General features: G+C 42.1%; 1 protein-coding gene across 1 annotated transcript in view; it reads left to right on the top strand.

Moving 5' to 3' along the window:
* Window positions 1-17,592, top strand: part of si:dkey-61l1.4 (collagen alpha-1(I) chain) — a 102,180-nt gene that overhangs the window by 26,018 nt on the left and 58,570 nt on the right. Inside the window, exons 2-6 of the mRNA XM_064354480.1 lie at window positions 4,581-4,734; window positions 5,546-5,704; window positions 7,149-7,341; window positions 10,261-10,401; window positions 11,354-11,434. Coding sequence (XP_064210550.1) covers window positions 4,581-4,734; window positions 5,546-5,704; window positions 7,149-7,341; window positions 10,261-10,401; window positions 11,354-11,434 — 728 coding nt within the window. The remainder of the gene's footprint in view (window positions 1-4,580; window positions 4,735-5,545; window positions 5,705-7,148; window positions 7,342-10,260; window positions 10,402-11,353; window positions 11,435-17,592) is intronic.

Genomic DNA, 17,592 nt, shown 5'->3' with positions numbered 1-17,592 from the left:
CTAGACATCTGTTTTTCTATTTCCCAGTAATTTATTGCAGTCACATCTGACTTGCCCCCCTACTTCTGAGCAAGATGGAATCCAGTCACTGGATATTTTAAGGACTCGGCATTCGCATTTGAAGTCTCTGGAGGTATTCTTCCAGGTTTCTCTCTGAATTTTTCAGGGTTTAAATCCAGTGGTGATGGAAGGTAGACAAGGTCATGGTGGTGTTATTGCTTTCCTCTGTCCCAAACCCCCTCGGTGGCATGTTCCAAAAGGGACTTCACAGAACTCCTGTCATTGCACTCTCAGATTGTTCACATACTGGGAAGGAACACCAATTCAGAGCTCATTGTCGGAACTGGCCTCAAAAACCAAACCCATCTCCGGTGCCAATAGGCTAACTCTGCCTCCTCCAACCCCAACACCCACCTACTCTACTTCAGTGCATAACTTCACTCTCAACTTCGCGCTCATCCATTTACCCAGAAATGGGGTCCTTAACAGGATGGCTGTGTACTGAAACTATTAGAAAACTGGGCTTGGAACTCCAAGAACGAGGGCTGAATTCCCAGGTGGGGCACTGCAGTTGCACTTTAGAGCAAGGCACTTGATCTGAACTGCTTCAGTAAACATCCGGCTGTATAAACGGATTATACGCAAAGAATGTGATCTCTGTAAGTCGTTCTGGATAAGAGCGTCTGCTAAATGGGTAAAACGTCAAATGTAAATGTAAACCAGAGAAAGGGATACTGTACAGAGCGCACCCCCCCACCCAACACCCAGCTGGAGGCCCCCGTATCCGTATGTCCATGTCTGAGGACCGCCATGCTTCCAGGTCGGCCCAGGTGGGATCATGATATATACAGTCTAAGGGCTCATTACCAACTTCCCTGGGATAAACCCCATCCATCTTACAGAACAAACACAGATATTGGTATTGACATTGAGTTGAAAGGAGGGTAAAGTCTCACTTGTTGACATTATTCTATATCCACTTAGGGATCAGTGGTCATAAGGCTTTGTAACAATTGATTAATATGAATGGAATTTTTCTTATAGTTGCTTTTCTCAGTTCTGCTCCAAATTTCATTGCTTTTCAAAATGCAAAATGTCAGTGTTGCTGCTCGTGTTAATGAATGAGGTATTTGGATAATTTGAATCTTTGAGCTGTTTTAGTGTCCTCCTGGAACACTAATAATGTACTGCATCTTTGTTCAATTCTTACCCTGCAGCTAACCTGCTTTTGTTCAAACATAAACATTTTTACATGCAGTTTCCGTGAATATTTTGTTGTTGTCTTGCAAAAACCCTGTATTACCAAGAAATGGAATCATGAGAAATGACAAAATACACTTGAGTTGGGGATATGAGTTTGCTTTGTACAATTTATGATCCAATATAATTTGTGCCCCTTACAAGAAATTCCTAGTAGAATTCTTAATTTCTAATTTGTAATAACAGTAATGTCATTTAGTTACCTCTAACAGAAGTTTTATTTCGTAATGTATGTTCATTGTTTTTTATTTATTGTATGCCAGCTACTTCAGCTGATGCTCCCTTTGGGAAAAATAGCTATTCTATTCTATTCTAAATGTCGGATTGATAGATGGAAACTGGTTTCTCTGTTTTTTCATCGGAAATAACTGAAACCACTACCTATTCATGCTGCTCCACTAATTGCATGCAGTAGTGACATCATTCCTGATGCTCTAGCTCGAGACAAAGATCACACACTTGTTTACATTTATTTTTAGGTGGAAAATTGACTCCATTTATACTGGCTTATGGTCAGTGCAATAATGTAAAGATAAGCGAAATACTAAATAAAGATATTAGCCCCAATATCTTTAATTAGTATTGTTATAAATAAAATGTTTTTTTAAGAGAAATTTACATTGTGGCCTGTGAGGAGGCTAGTACTAACCCTTCCCTTTTTGTAACCGATTTTTTCATGGATGAAACACAGCTTTACTATAGCAAATAAAACTCCCGATTGTCCTTGGCTCACAATTAAATGCAAGAGTTATTTTTTTAACTTCACAAACACAGTTTGGCAATGTTCAGCGATCACAAGAATGCATTTCACTTCATTCTGCCATCAAAGTTATGCACAACAGTTGAATGAAACCAGGCGATTTTGTACATTTTAAAATTTTGCTCAGCAGCATACTCTTTGCAGTCACCAGAGGAAGGCTTACCACCCATTTCCTGTGCAGGGAGCATCTTTGTCTGTAACTGTGCTGGTTTGCACCTGCGCTGGCGCATTCAAAGTGACCTCATCTTCAGCAGTTACGCGCCCTACAGCCACGCTGACGTGTTACCGCTGTACCTGGTTCTGCTGTGGTGCGCTGGAGACACATGTGCAACACATGCTAGAAAGGACTGGACCGCTGGATTATCGCCCTCCCCCATCCAGAACACATACGCATGTGTTCATATTTGTGGTGCACATGGCATGGTGAGGGGCTGACAGGGATGGGGGTTGTTTTTCTGGCAGGAGTTCAGGTGCAACTCCATTAGAATTCCCTTAGAAGTGCACTTCAGGAAAAGCGGTTTGTTTTTCGCAAGGAATCAAGGACAGACTCCTGTCTGTGAACTCAAGTGAGAGCCCTGTTGGCCGTAAATATCTGTGCTGTCCACATCTCATCTGAAGGAAGCTTCTAGAGAAATACTGTATTGCTATGCCAGGTCAACTTTCCTCTTTCTTTATTCAGGTCTCTTCAGGGTATCAGTTGTTTATCGTTGACCTTAACACAATGAGGCTGGAGTTAGCCTTGCAATAAGGACTGGAATTCCTTTAAATGGGTTTTGTTCATTGTTGTTGGTGGTGTGTGGCTCTGCAGTTCAGTCTTCACTGCCTGTACAGACCTCTGGCAGTCCAGTCAAGAGTTGGGCATAATGTGACTATAAACAGACCTGAGGACACCTGAGACAACCGTTCGCTCACCGTAATGGCATCACTGTATCCAAAACTTTTGTTGTTCTTTTTGCAGTGAGATTGAGTGTTCATTTGTCGGGTCATTCTGGCCTCGTGTTATGCTTAAGGTTTGGAGTTGTCTACAGCAGAATGTGGTGCAGGTTCTAGGTGAGCGGAGCTGTAACACTGGACTATTTTTTTTTCATCTGTTTTTTTTTTTTTGTTTGTTGTTGAAGTAATCATGCGTGACTGGCCTTTTTGTCCAAATGCCAGCGTGCCCATGAGGGGGTGGCAGAGGGTTCTGACTGAAAGGTTGGTGCAATCATAGAAATGGCGAAACAGGGTCTGAAACACGTTTGAAGGAAACCACTCTAATTTTGCAAGAGAAGTGGAGGAAAGAGAAAAAAATGCACTGTACCCACACAGTGGTGGGGGTGTGTGGGGACACAGCTAATAGCTAATCCTACAGGACTGATTATACCTTAATGAAAGAACCCACTAAGTAGACCCTCAGGACCCACTTCCTTGCAGAGTATGTATGTACAATGATTTTATACCCATTACACTGGTGCCAGTCACCTAACCTGGCAATGAACCACTTAGGAAATTGATTGAACATCTGGTCAGTTAAGAAGGCAATTAAAATGATTTATTCCCTAATGGTTACTAAATGGCACTTACTAATTATAATGCACCATAAACCATTTGGGTTGATATCCAACAAGATTACTGGAGAAGGTTTTTCCCTTTTTGGAGAACAAATTGAAAGACTACGTTAGGGTAAAAATCATTACCTTTGTTTGAAAAAAATTAATCACTACCTCATGTTTGTATTTCTTTTTTAAATTCCATTTCCTTCTGAGCCATTAAAGTAGCTGGACCATAATAGTTTACCACCATGTGGAATGGGGGAAAAGAAACATGTGACAGCCGCTGGGAAAGTTTAATCGTTCCTCATTGAGAATGAGGAGGAAGGTGAAGGTAATTGAGGACAACCGCACTAAATATCTCTTCACTGGAGATCTGTGGGGTGGGAGTGGGATGTGAAATAGATCCCACTACAAAAATCCCCTTGGCTCACCCGAAGGCTGAGCTTTAGAGTTCCTGATGCTGTGGTAGTCTCAGGGTCAGGGGTGGCTTCAGCATCACATGCTTTTGTCCACTCACTGGTTCCTCTACTTGTACATACTACTGGTGCCGGTGGACCCCATACACACTCTAAGCACACACAACCTGTCGTTACCTGTGAGGCCAATTCACACCTTATACACACTTATGGAGACTATACACACCTTACTCATATATAGTATCATCCTAGGCATGTCATATGCCCCTGTCTGTGGAGCCCAAGCATCTTACATATGCATTTTCTCCTCCTGGTCGAGCATCATCAGGTCCGATTGTGCTGTGGAATGAGTTGTTCGCAAGCAGCAGCCTAGCAGCCTTTTTATCCTGCTGCTGTCCAATCCTGCCATCCTATGGGACTGCACACGCTCAGTAGTGCCTCCAGGTGACCTCACTCCTGTCATCGCTTATTATTGGAAATGAAATCCAGAACTAGATCTGAGTCTGAGCAAAAGCAGAATCTGTCTTGAATTGACTCATCTCCGTGGACGAGGGGGAGAAGGGGGAGAAGGGGGCCTCAGGGTGACAGGTGTCTGTGCTATTCTCCCTGCAGAGGAGGTTGATCTGCTGGAGAGTCTCTCCTGGATAGCCCTGAACAGCAGTAACGTCTCTCTGACTGTTTCTGAGGGGACCCAGAGGTGCCCCACTCTGCATATTGGCCAGTACTCCACCCTCACCCTGCCCATGAGGGAGACATTCGGACCCAGGTAAAAATGACATCCACCTGAGCAGGGAACAGGGTCCTCCTACAGGTCCTTCAAGAACCTTGACAACACTATGACAAATGTGGAAAATTCATATTTCTGTCTGTGTAATTGTTTTTCTGATGTTTGTACATTTTTCAAAGTTCTTTTAATCCATAACTATGTATCTCATATTCTAACAAAAAGCTATTTTACTTTAACGTTTGCTTTGTGCGTTTGTGTGTCTGTCTGCCTGTCATTACCTGTGCCTGTATCTGTGTGTGTTCATGCCTACATCCGTAATTGTATGTTATTTTTTAATTTACTAAATGTGATGTTTTTTATTCCATGAGATCATGACTTCATCTAGACTTTCAGATGAATATATGCACCCATTCACACAGTAGTCTCTGGAATTGTAGAGATGGTAAAGATGAAAAAAATTAATTGCTGTTTATCAGTTTGCTCTTACAATATGATTTAATTGTTCAAAGAAAAAAAAAATCATGACTTGGGCTGTGGTTGGATCTTCCGGCAGGCCAATGATCAAAAGGTTTCCAAAAAATCCACAAAACAATGGTTCACTGTCCACAGAATCAAGCTTTTGCAATTGCCATCCCAGTCCCCTGAACTAAACCCCACTGAAAAGCTGTGCGGAATGGAGGAGGAGAAATGGCCTCGGATCCCCTGCTATGCAGTCTCCTTAACCTCATCAAGGATTGTGGGAGAAGGCTCAGCGCTGTTATCTTAGTTTATCTTAGATTAAACTAGTTAAAGGTAGTATGCAGAAGTACATAGAAATTTGATCTGTGTACGCTTTGTTGTTTCTGCGCAGGTTTCCAGACGAGTTCACTCTCCTGCTGCAACTGCGCAGCTCGCAGCCGGAGGACCGCAGCCTGCTCACCCTGCAGAACCCCTACAGCCACATCATGCTGCAGATCCGCTTCAGCCCCTACACCTTCACTTTCATCTCCACCCAGCACCGCCATTACGAGTGAGTTTCGTACAATCTGGCAACCACGTGTCACAGGCTGAGGGATGCAGTGCCAGTCTGAGCCATTCCAGGTCTTATTAGAAGTAGGCTAGTGCACTCATCGGAATGATTGGTCATGGTAATTGTTTTGTACCAATCGTTGGTTGTGTTATTAAAGTTCTTAGTGCATCAGACTCTCTGTCAGTGACTGGACATTTAAATGTGTGTTATACTGGACCCTCTCTCTACTTTGGTTTTCAGCATCGTTATATTTATGTGTTTGTGCTTGTGTGTGTGTGTGTGTGTGTGTGTTACGTAATCTAACACTTTTGTCAGCTACGATGCATTTGGCCACATGTCCCATGGGTGTGTTTTGCCTTCTTCTGTCATCCCTGTTCATTTGGACATGATTCAGCATCACTGACCTTTGTGATTGTCTGCTGTAGTACGGTTGCAAAGGATTTACAAATGCACTGGTGTTTATGTATTCTATGTCCCCATTTTCCTCCCTGTCGCGCATGGGATTTAACACACATGGCCGTCAGCTGAAGTAGAGAGAAGTATTTAAACGTTCTGGACATTGAACATTGCCTTTTGTGTGGTTACAACACTCGATCCCAGTGTGCATTTCTTACTTTAAATATTTTTTCTGGCTTTTCCTGTAAGGATTAATGGGAAGCAGCTATACCCGTGGTTATTGTGCCTCAGCAAAAGTTTTTCAATGTAAAAAAGCTGGGAGACTCTCATGCATAAAGCATAAAGTACAGTCTGCATCTTGCCAGCTCAAAGGGAATGTGGTCTTTATTTGCAATCTTTACTCGCATCAGCAGAAAATCTCTGTGATGGCAGTCTTATGGGTGCTTGTAGTAATGTATAGAAGTCACGAAGGGTATTTTTGCATTTTTCACTTAATTTGTGGGGTTTTGTGAATTTAAAGTCATTAATTAATTCTTACTTTGGTAATTATAATGAAGTGCCCAATAAACACCCAATAAAGTGCAGCATCAGTTGGTTTTTGAAGTACATGCTCTGGTAACAGAAAAAAAAAAACTAATTAACAAGAATATTACTAAAACTACAAAAGCCTAAAGGTGAAATAATACAAGCTGAATGAAAACAGCATGCACTTTTTTAATAAAGCCATCTTTTGCCTGGGCTCCTGAATGGTAAGTCAGCCAAACCTGAATGGAAACCCTTCACATGGGAAAAATGATGTAGCTCCCTCCTGGTTCACCACCATTACAGATACAAGGCAGACAGTGTTTTAAACTCCTCTGCAAATCTACCTGTGTAAAGATGTCAGATTGGAGAAGCACAGGTGAGCGCATGACTGAGTAAGAGTGTGATCAGTTCCCCTTCCTGGCAATCTTGTCTTCATCTCTAAGCAGACCTATCCCTGTTGTATAAGGTTGCATTTTTGAATCATAAAGCTCACCCCCCCCCCCCCCCCAACCATTGTGTTCAGGTTCCCCGTGGGGGTGCTGTCAGACGGGGAGTGGCACCGGGTTTCGGTGGGTGTGTCGGCACGCCGCCTCGCCCTGTATGTGGACTGCGAGTTGGTGGAGAGCGTGAACTGGAATAACCCCAGCCTGGACATCACCACCGATGGGCTGCTGATGGTTGGAGGAATTGTGGAGGGATTTGAGACTCCATTTGAGGTGAGCATCACCCCAATGAAGGCTCTTTTTACCTCAGTCTTTTCACCACAGTTTTTTTTTTTTTAAATAAACTGTATTTGAATGTTTTGTACATATGTCGGCTTGAAAAGGTGCACTTTTTTTATTTTAGTTGTACTTTTCTGTAGTTTCATACTGACCAGCCCAGAATCTTACCGATGAAGCCTTTGAGCTGACGCTTACAGAAGAACAGATCTATAAATATCCATGTTGATAAATCTACAGTGCTTGTCACATTACAAGCGATAAGTATGCTGTGATTTTTATAGGTTTGTTTTTTTATTTTTATTTTGCCCTTTGTTTTCAAAATAGATACAAGCATTTTTTGGCAATGTATAACTCCAATTTCAGCTTTCGAAATCACTGCCACGAAACTGCCAGCTACCTAAATCGACATGACGTGACCGATGGCGAACACATGTTTTGCTCAGAAAATACCGTAGCCCTGAGCAACCGCAGTAAGTTATGGAAATCTGTGTGAAAGTACAGGTCAAGTTCAATGCAGCTGTGGCACTTCGCTGTTATTTTTTCATATTTTTTTGTTTTTGTTGGGGAGGGGGGGGGTGTCTAGTGTTTTGATAAACTCATGGATTTTCTGTTTAACGATTTATTATTTCATTCTTAGGCAACAACTAGGTGGAAAGAATCAATAACACTGCATAGGAACACCTCGCATTTTAGGACAATCTTGAACTCCCCCACATTCCAGGATGCTCATTTGTTTTTGAATCTGCAATCCAAATACTTTAGATTTTTCTATACAACCTTGTTGAAATGCATCTGTCTAATCAATATCACTTCTCATGTTGAAATCCCCAGTATATCAATAGCTGCTGTGCTTTATGCATGCAGCGAGCCAATTCTGACTGTCTGGCTCTGAGGTCAGTAAAAAACCAGCCAGACTGGAGGAAGACCCGTCCAGCCATGCCTGCAGAAGATTAGCATGTTCTCAATTATCATATATTTCCTATTGAACTGGTTGTGAAACTCAGCAGGCTGCTCGGTGGCACATCTGACTGAAGTTGGTCTTTCCCCTTTCACATTAACACACACTGACACCTGCCACATTGCTCAGGAAGATCAGCAAGCTAGACCAAGGGGATGATATAAAAAGCAGCATTCCATTTCATATAAAACCTTAAGACTAAAGTCATTAGACAGCCAATGAAAGATTTTGGCTGAGATGGGCCTACTTTCAAATGCGGGAGTGTGTGTGGCCTTGGAATGCATCCTCACTCCCATATCCTGTAGGAATGAAGACCCTCCCTGGCCCATCCCCAGACCTGGGCTACGCTAATGATGATAAAACAAAAATTGCTTGTGCGTCTCATAAAACTGCCTAAATGTCACACAGCATGTCTACCAATGCCCAGATTCACATCCATGTCAAATACTAAGAAATGGGCTCGCAGGATGTGTTAATGTGGTCTACCACTAGGTGGCACCAGAGAGAGCAGCATCTTCCATTGATCATGATTTATTTATGATCGCCAGCATCAAGAACAGAAGCACACAACTTCTGCAGTCTTTCAGTGGAAGTACAACATGAAGCATATGTTATTACAATACAGAGAACACTCTTTAGTGCACTGAAGATTGTGCGCTTTATTGTAAACATTTTACCCCATAGCACTCCCACCTCTTGTACTAATTCAAGTTTTGGAATTTTTATGCTTTTAGGTTAAATTATTATGGGGTTATGGTCCTGGTTAGCATAGTTAACTTGTGCTAGTGCTTTTGTGATACTTGCTGGTCTGGGAATATTGTTAGCCACATCTGTCACTTGCTCATATTAATCAGGTGAATGCACTTATGTTTCTCCTGCATTGCAAGCCCCCCTGGATAGGAGCATCTGCTCAATGATAGTCTCATAACATAATGTAATGTAATACCTGGATACAGTCTTAAGGAGTAAAACAGATGTGACGCAAGGTTTTCTGTCTCTCAGCACCTCTTTATTTTTGAGGAATATTTTTGCCTCGGAAACAGAAAAACCCAAACAGAAAAAATGTTTTGTGAAAGTACAGCATATACCACCTTGCGGAGCGCATATTGGATTGTTCGCACGCCTCGCATATTATTTCCTGCCTGCGTATTTGTCAGTGTTTGTCCTTGGTCACCCTTGCAATCTACAGAGGGTTTAAACTAAATCCACCAGTGCAGTTTAAAAGAGAAAAACAGTGTGTTTAAAGTGGACAGCCTTCTTTCTGGGGTCATAAATCTCCTCATAATCATAAATGTCCTTGGAGGGTTCAGTGCCTTTTAAACTTAGTGTGTGTGTGACTCGGCCCCTCTGGACAAGGACCTTAATGGATTCCAGAGCTCTGTGTTGTGAAGAGGGGCATGATGGGTTTGGAGCCAGATCGAGGGATTTTTGTCAATAGCCATCTTTACCTGCCTGTAGGGAAGGGAAGTGTGCTTGATAACGTCCAGCACAAGGCCTACCAATAATAAAGGACACAGGAACGCCTTTAATCACATGGCATTCTGGGTGATTTTTCAAAACTCCATTAGACATTAATGATCAATGTTAAGGGGATGGAGGAGGTGGGAGGAGGCAGGTAAAGGAGGTGTGGAAAGGTGGGAGAAAAGCCCAGAGCCCTTGAGATACAGCTGCAGGGGGAGGGCATTGAGCACACCTGAAGGCCCAGCAGGGATTAGCGCTATCCCATGATGCCGCTGGGCAGTTAAGCTGACTGAGGGACGTCTGATTACCCCCGTGTGCTGACAGCTACGATGTCTGGCTCGGCATGAAACGCGTATAGCGGCCAGGGACCAGAGAGAGAAGGGTCTTTGGGAAGGGCTGTCCAGGGAAAAGCAGGTGGCTTGTTGTGTGGGATGGGGGGGTGAGAGTAGCCTCACGGATCATGTGACCTCACAGGTGGGTACGTGTCTCCCCAGGGGGATCTGAGGCAGATGACCTTTCTGTTGGGCGACCCGGATGCGGCCACGGACCACTGCACCCTCCATATGCCCCTGTGTAATGGGATGCCAATGCCCCCCAAACCTCCCCGCTCCCCTGGGATCTCCCAAACCGTGGAGGTACGAAACACTCTCCCGCAGCCTGAGGAAGAAAAGAACTACCCCTATGTTCTATTCACAATATTCGATGTCCTGCATCTCACAGGATGTAAATGAAGCTGGGCAGCTCAGATCCAGCACTGGGGGGACTGTAGCCCAGCTCTCTGAAAACCAATGACATGCTCACATTCAGACAGGGAAGCTAATCTGGTTCGACTGAAATAATGACTGCTTTAATCAGCTATAATGGAAACTGCCGCTGTCCTGAAGATATAACAGAGGTCCTTTGAAGTGTGCAAGTCCATGCAATGCTGGATACTTTCAAGGCCAGGGATACACGTATCTGGCCCTTGAGGCCAGTAGTACTGCAAGGTTTAATCAGTAGCTGATTTAAACCCGGGGCAGCTGCTGAATGGGATCTCTGGACTATCAGTGACATTAATCTACCAATTACCTTACAGGTCAAAAGGAAAACCAGTAGCAATACTGGCTTCAAGGGCCAGGTTTGAGTATCTTGGCTCTGTAGATGTACTGATTCAGTGAGGTTATTCATTTTGCCATGAACTTATTCAGTGAGGTTAGATTAGTTTTTGTGAATGGACTGATTTGGTGAAGGTAGAAAAAATTTGTGCATATATTACTCGGGGACATTAGATTAATTTGTGCATTTACTGAATCAGTGAGGGTAGGTTCATTTTGAATACATACTGGTTTATTGAGTTTATATAGATTCATTTTTGCATACTCTGACTCAGGAATATTACATACATTTTGTGTATGTTCTGACTCTGAAAGGTTACATTAATTTTGTGCATAAATTGACTCAGTGAGGTTTGATTCATTTTATCTATGGTTTAGTGAGGTTATATTAATTTTGTTCATATTATTTTTCTGTGAGATCAGGTTCAGTCTATGCTTGTCTTCCTGCATTGTGGTTCTGTACATGCCCTCTACTTACTTCTGTCTATTCTAGGACCTTCTTCTATCCTCAAATGACTTGGAAGACCTCATGGAAAACTTTGAAAGCTCCTCTGATGTGGAAATACCACCGATTGTGAGTATGAGTCAGTGTGGAACTAAGTGCATGCAGGGAATTGGGCCACAACATGTACAGTGCAGGCCAGTACAGCCTGCATTTGCTGTGGCAAAGTACCAGTTTCTGGAATTCTCCATGAGGAATTGAGCACCACTTCCCATGAGTAAGTCAAGTGTCTTTCCACTATTTTGTATAAATGCTGAACTGAGTTCAGATCTTGTGATGGAGAAGGCCATGAATTATGGGTAACATTATGTCATGCTGCTCAAGGGTGTGACTTTGTCATGTTGGTCGAGGGCATTGCCATCCAGAAATAAGTGCTCTGTTGGAAGAAATGCTTTAACATTGGGTGAATGATCACTCAGTACCATTGGTTTATTAGCGCTGGTAGTCGTTACTAGTAAAAATTGTTGTTGACCTTGCCTTCTAGGATGGAGTTTAATGGTGACTGCCAGTGTGATGCATCTTGGACATAAATGGGCATTATCGAGCACAGTGCCATTTTGGCTCAGAGTTAAAGGACAGTGCTATTTGAGAACGCGATCAAACTAATATTTGACCTCATGAAGCAGGTAATTTGTCTTCAGAACAGGCTACGCTGCTAAGCACAGGGGGTTTGAGATGAAAGCAGAGGCTTTTGACAAATGTCTCATCAGGGATGCATCCACAGCGAGGATGGTGGAAGAGACATCTGGCTCAAAAAGTCACTGCCTACCATTAAGGCATGCTCCTCTCTGTGCAATATTTAGGGGAGTACTGTACATATAGAAATGCAGAACATTCTAGAATGCAGTGCACAGCTCCTTCTGTTGTATAGTCTCACTGTAGGTGCTCAATAGTTAATCTAGTTAGAAAGTAAAGTGTTGAATGTACATTGTTATCAGCATTTATATTAGGTAGCTGAGTGTTGTTACATACACATTGATTATATTCTTGAACCATACACAATAACTATGCTTAACGAATTTATGCACTCATGTGTTTAGTTGATCAATAATCATGCTAGATGAGTGCTTGGATCACTAACCATAAACAAGAAAAATGATATGCCTGACAATCATAAACAAGGGCAGTGGCAGTGATAAAGGAAAAATGATGACCCTGCATCATCCATGTTTAATTTTAAAAGCTCATGCGCCAGGCAGCTCCTTGGTGTTCTGTTAAGGCTGAGACCAGTTTTGCCATTTTAGCGACTTTGTCGCTAGATTTAGCGACTTTTTGACCTTCCCTAGCGACTAAAAATCTTATCTAGCGACTAGCGACAAATTTGGCGACTTCTCGCAACTTTGGCAACCTCCATTCCCGTTGTCGAGCAAAAGCAAAAATCACCTTTCACCTATTTGTGAATGACGTCACATCTGAATTTCCTAGTGCTCTAGCGTTGCCCACGTTTATAAAAGTAATGATTGACCTATGTAGAATCAGCCGCTGTAATTACACGGAAGTAGATGTTCTACAGATTTAACAGATACTACACAGCTCGGCCAACGTCATTGGTGGGCAGGCAGACACAAAACCTACGCTATGTCTATCGCCATGCGTGCCTTAACATACGGTTTTTTTAAATATGCAAATGATTACGTGGTGACGTCATACGTATGCAAATTAACATTTAACATCTAGCGACTCTTAGAGGAGGTCTTGGCTACTTTCCATAGAAAATATTTGGCAACGCTGGCTGAGACGCTGATAGTAGTGTGGATAAGACGATCCTTGGCTATTCTGTCTGGTATGTGACCACCATGACTAAATTTTTTTGCTTTGTGTTAAAAGGAGAGGTTATGCCATACATAGGTTCCAGGAGTTTTGTGGTTCCAGGAGTTTTCCTCACTAATTCTGAATTGGTCATGTGCCTGTATTAGCAGGAAGTGTACTTGGCGAACTCCCTTCATTGTGACTGTGAATGTTTAGCTTGTTGCTGTTGCTTGGTGTCCGTAGGCCCCAGTTAGTCCCCTGCCTCATATCCTGACTTGGCCTTAACTGCTTCTCCTGTTTCTCACAATTCACTGGGGATACAATTAACTTAATGAAAGTGACAACCAAGATGAATCAGCCCCTTGAATTACTGTTTCAGACTTTAATATGCCATACGTGTCAAAAGGGATAATATTAATATATGTTTTTCAAAATTTAAGTTATAAAAAAGAATCCCATTGATGCAAGTTTTTTTTTTCGTCATATTTTTTGTTAGGAGAACTGCGGTAATATCAAATATCAAAATTGAAAAAAGGCTTCAAAATATTCAAAATATGCATATTAATGGTACCAGAAACTCAGCTATCACTCAGCTATCAATGTTAAAAGGTGGTCTTGTTTAACTAGAGTAATGAGACAGCTCTCTATCAGGAAATACAACACATTCCTCAAATTTTTCTGAGGAATGTTGAAAAATCGTTTTTACCTCCCAGGCCTGTCTTGAACAAGTGAAGATGCACAGCTGTCAGAAACAATGTGCCAAAATGAGGCCAACCTGACGTTGGCTTGGGAAGTATTTCAGTAGCATCCTCACCTCCAGAAGAGAGACTTGTGAAACTATTGTCCACTGTCTTCCAATATTGTCTCTGTAAGTCTACACTACAGAGAATCACAGTTTCAACACAAAGAGAAGAAGCAGAGTCTTAATGCCACATTATTGACCTGTCTCACCCATATAAACACGAATGATGTGAGAGCAGTGAACCCCCTGGTTCAGTTTTTTTGTTTTGCTGCAGTGACAGACGTGGGGTTAAATCCCTGTGCTGGTAATAGTGGTCTCTGTCCCAATACACAGCCGACAGAAAAGCGCTAACGATTCCCGTCTGCTTCCTAATTAACAACCCAGGAGCCTCGTCAGCCATACTGCTCAATGTCTTGAGTATGATCTGTGTCCGTTCAGAATCCCCGCCTTTTATATGTGGGGGAAATGATGGAACAGGCTAATTGCTTCTGTTCTAATCTCTAAGCAATTGCTGATTACTCAGTTTAGATCTTTTGTGAGTTTAGCTATTGTTCTGTTCTTCTGAGCTCTGCTCTGTTGAAGCACTGGCTTGTTTATTCCATTCTAATTCCTTGCTATTGCCTTGAGGTTCACAGACAGGTCTTTAGAGGCAGTTATTGTAAGTGAAGTAAGTGTGCAAGTGAACTAAGTGGTCTGCTTGTTTCTCATGACTCTTCCTCCTAAAGCGCACTTTACGTCATCGATGACTGGGTGAATCGATGCTGGCAGACCCTTCTTCTGTTTTTCTGTTCATTGATCTAAAAACCCATTTAGAGCCATTAGGGATACCACAGGTAGCTAAGATGGTGTTAGTGCCCAGTTTACTTGGGTTTAGAGAATGGGTCAGGCTTTTGTTTGTTTCTGATAACACACATTTTTGACATGAGTGGCTTGCTTTAGTGGATGCAAGCTCTTTTAAAATTCCTAATTCTCATGCCAGGGCAATAAGGATTGTAATCACTCTGACCCTGTGCCTTGGAATACACACTAAGAGAAAGGTTTAAGTCAAGTGAGTGTCTGCTTTGGTTTATGGATACTTACTTCTCAGTTTACTACCTTCTGCCGGACACATCTGGCAACCCTGGGAACAGATGAAAAGAGTGATGTGCTGGCAGACTTTGGCATGGAAATACCTGCATTACAGGATCCTTCGTTTTTTCACATTCCTCCCAAAATCATGTTTAATTTTTATTTTTAGAAACTGTTTATTTCAAGAGCTGTACATTTGCCAGTAACAGATTTCCAGTCTTCCTTCACTTGTTTGAGTGTTTCAGCTCTACTACCCACCGAGACAACATGCATTCTGCTAGTTATCATTCAGGATAGGAACTAGCAAAAAAAATCAGCCTTTTTGCCGGGACAAGGTTACAGTGGATGTGTGCACAATGAACAAGCAGGCTCTTTCACAGAAGAATCCTGCATAAAAGACTATTCAGATTCTGTTCTCATTGGCATTATTAAGACATGGAGAATATACCACCCTGCCAAGATCATGAGCATAGTGTCATCTTTATTTTATCTCATCCGGGGTTTTTTGCTAAGTTACTACTGATGTTTGGTTTGGATCCATTCCCACAAAGCCCTACATTTGACAAGAAATCTAAGCTCCTTTCCTCTTGAATGCACTGCTGTGTCAATCCATGGCTAAACGCTACAGGGTTTTAGGAGGTCCAGTGTTCTGCTTCAGGCAAAGACGGGCTGTACAGTACCTAACCTACAGCGCACAAAGTGTTCCTATTATTGGTAGATTTGGCTGTACAGCAGCATCACCCCATGAAGCCTACGGTTGTTACTGGTTCTGTCATGATCTCTGTAACATGGACTACAGGGTGTATCACTGCATGAAGACAAGTGCTTTACCTTGAGCCAGGCATACCACACCAGTGTTTTCAACTGTCTCTGTTTTTGAGAACACAGAACATTTTACTGCTAATAGACAGAATAATTACTGCTAAAACAGGATGGCTAAGTTACTGTTTGCTAAGAAGTACCTAAATGAGCCTGCAGAGTTCTATTTGCACAGATGAGACCAAGATTTACTTGTATGAGAGTGATGGCAAGAGAGAAGTGTGGTTTGGGCATGCATGGCTCAGTTGTATTCATTGTTGATGTGACTGCTGATTGTTTGAGCAGCAGCAGAATGAATTGTAAAGTGAACAGAAGCATCTTATCTGCTCAAGTTCAAGCAAATATGAAAGCCAATTGAACATGCATTTCTTATTCTGAAGAGAAAACAACCTCCTAAAACAACCAAGAGCTGAAGATGCCTGCTGTATAGGCCCGGCAGAGCATCACCAGAGAAGATGCTCTGTACCTGGTGATGTTTATGTGTCACAGACTTCAATTAGACATTGCATGCAAGGGATATGCAGCAACATGCTAAACATGAATAATTTCATTTACGTAACATTAATATATCCAAAGCATTATGGTGCCCTGAGATGTGGGGTGCTGTAATTTCTACATTGTGAAACCAAAGTGTATAAAAAATGCCCATAAATAAAAGCTGAGAATGTGCACTTTAACCACATTTGCCTGCCTGCCTTTCCCAGCTTGTTCACAATTGCTTTTGTTGGAGGCCCTAATGGTTTCATTGGAACATTTTATTTTTTTCATTTTCTGTCAATTTAATTTTATCCTTTAAGTAAACATAGTATTTGTAGACTCTAAACAATTTGAGACTTTCAAATGAACTAGTAGAAGTAGAATTAACTGGAAACCTCATATATTAGTCGCAGAACGGTGATATTTTTCATTTATTAGTTTTTATGAAATTTCATATTTATCTGATAATGAACACATGTAGGTCATTGTTTGGAAGACTAGAGAACAGGCTTTGTAAAATGATAGCACAATGGTTTGTTAATTCAAGTCCAATCTATCTGAGATCAAGATAGCAAACACCAGAATTATGGGATATTTCACTAAATTCACATGGCAAACCATATTCTAATTTCTGTTCATCAATAGTAGACTAAACATATTCAGTTCTCAAACAAATATAGTGCAAATTGAGGTTTAATTATTTAGGTTTAATTATTTTTAATACCAAGTCCCATGTATCATATTTGACATATGTAACTTTTCTGTCTCCCAGAAGCTTAAATAAAATTCCGTATTTTTATTGAAACAATGCACGATATGTTCCTTTATATAATATTTTTAAGAGGGATCCTTAGTGGCGCAGCCAGTAAAGGCTCTCACCAAAAGTGCAAACTGGGCCTCATGGCTGACATCACAGTCTGGAGCCTGACCAGGAGAACAGTCTGGAGCTTTGACCCTTATGCAGTTCTGACCGGGAGGGAGTCCTCAGTTCTGGAGCGGAATTGCTATCAACCCATCCAGAGTGCGCTTGATTTGTGTCAGCCTGGATTCCTCAGTCATGGAAGAGTTCAAAGGGAAAGAGATAAGAATTGGCAGCCCCCATATACACTATATGACCAAAAGTATCTGGACACCACTTGGCTTAGAACTGTATTTCATGGTTTGGGCAAGGCCCCTTAGTTCACAATGCTGCAGCATAAAATCTCATTATAGATGGCTCTGTGCTTTCCCAACAGTTTCCAGTTTCAGCATGACAATGCCACTGGGATCGATGAATGGAAGCAAATCCCTACAGCAATGCCCCACCAACATCTAGTGTAAAGCCTTCCCAAAAGCATGGAGGTTGTTACAACAGCGAAGGGTGGACCAAATCCAT

This window comes from Anguilla rostrata, chromosome 10 (assembly GCF_018555375.3).
Source record: "Anguilla rostrata isolate EN2019 chromosome 10, ASM1855537v3, whole genome shotgun sequence".
Classification (NCBI taxonomy): domain Eukaryota; kingdom Metazoa; phylum Chordata; class Actinopteri; order Anguilliformes; family Anguillidae; genus Anguilla; species Anguilla rostrata.
Note: the sequence above shows the minus strand (reverse complement) of the source record. Positions and strands in the feature narration are given on the sequence as shown.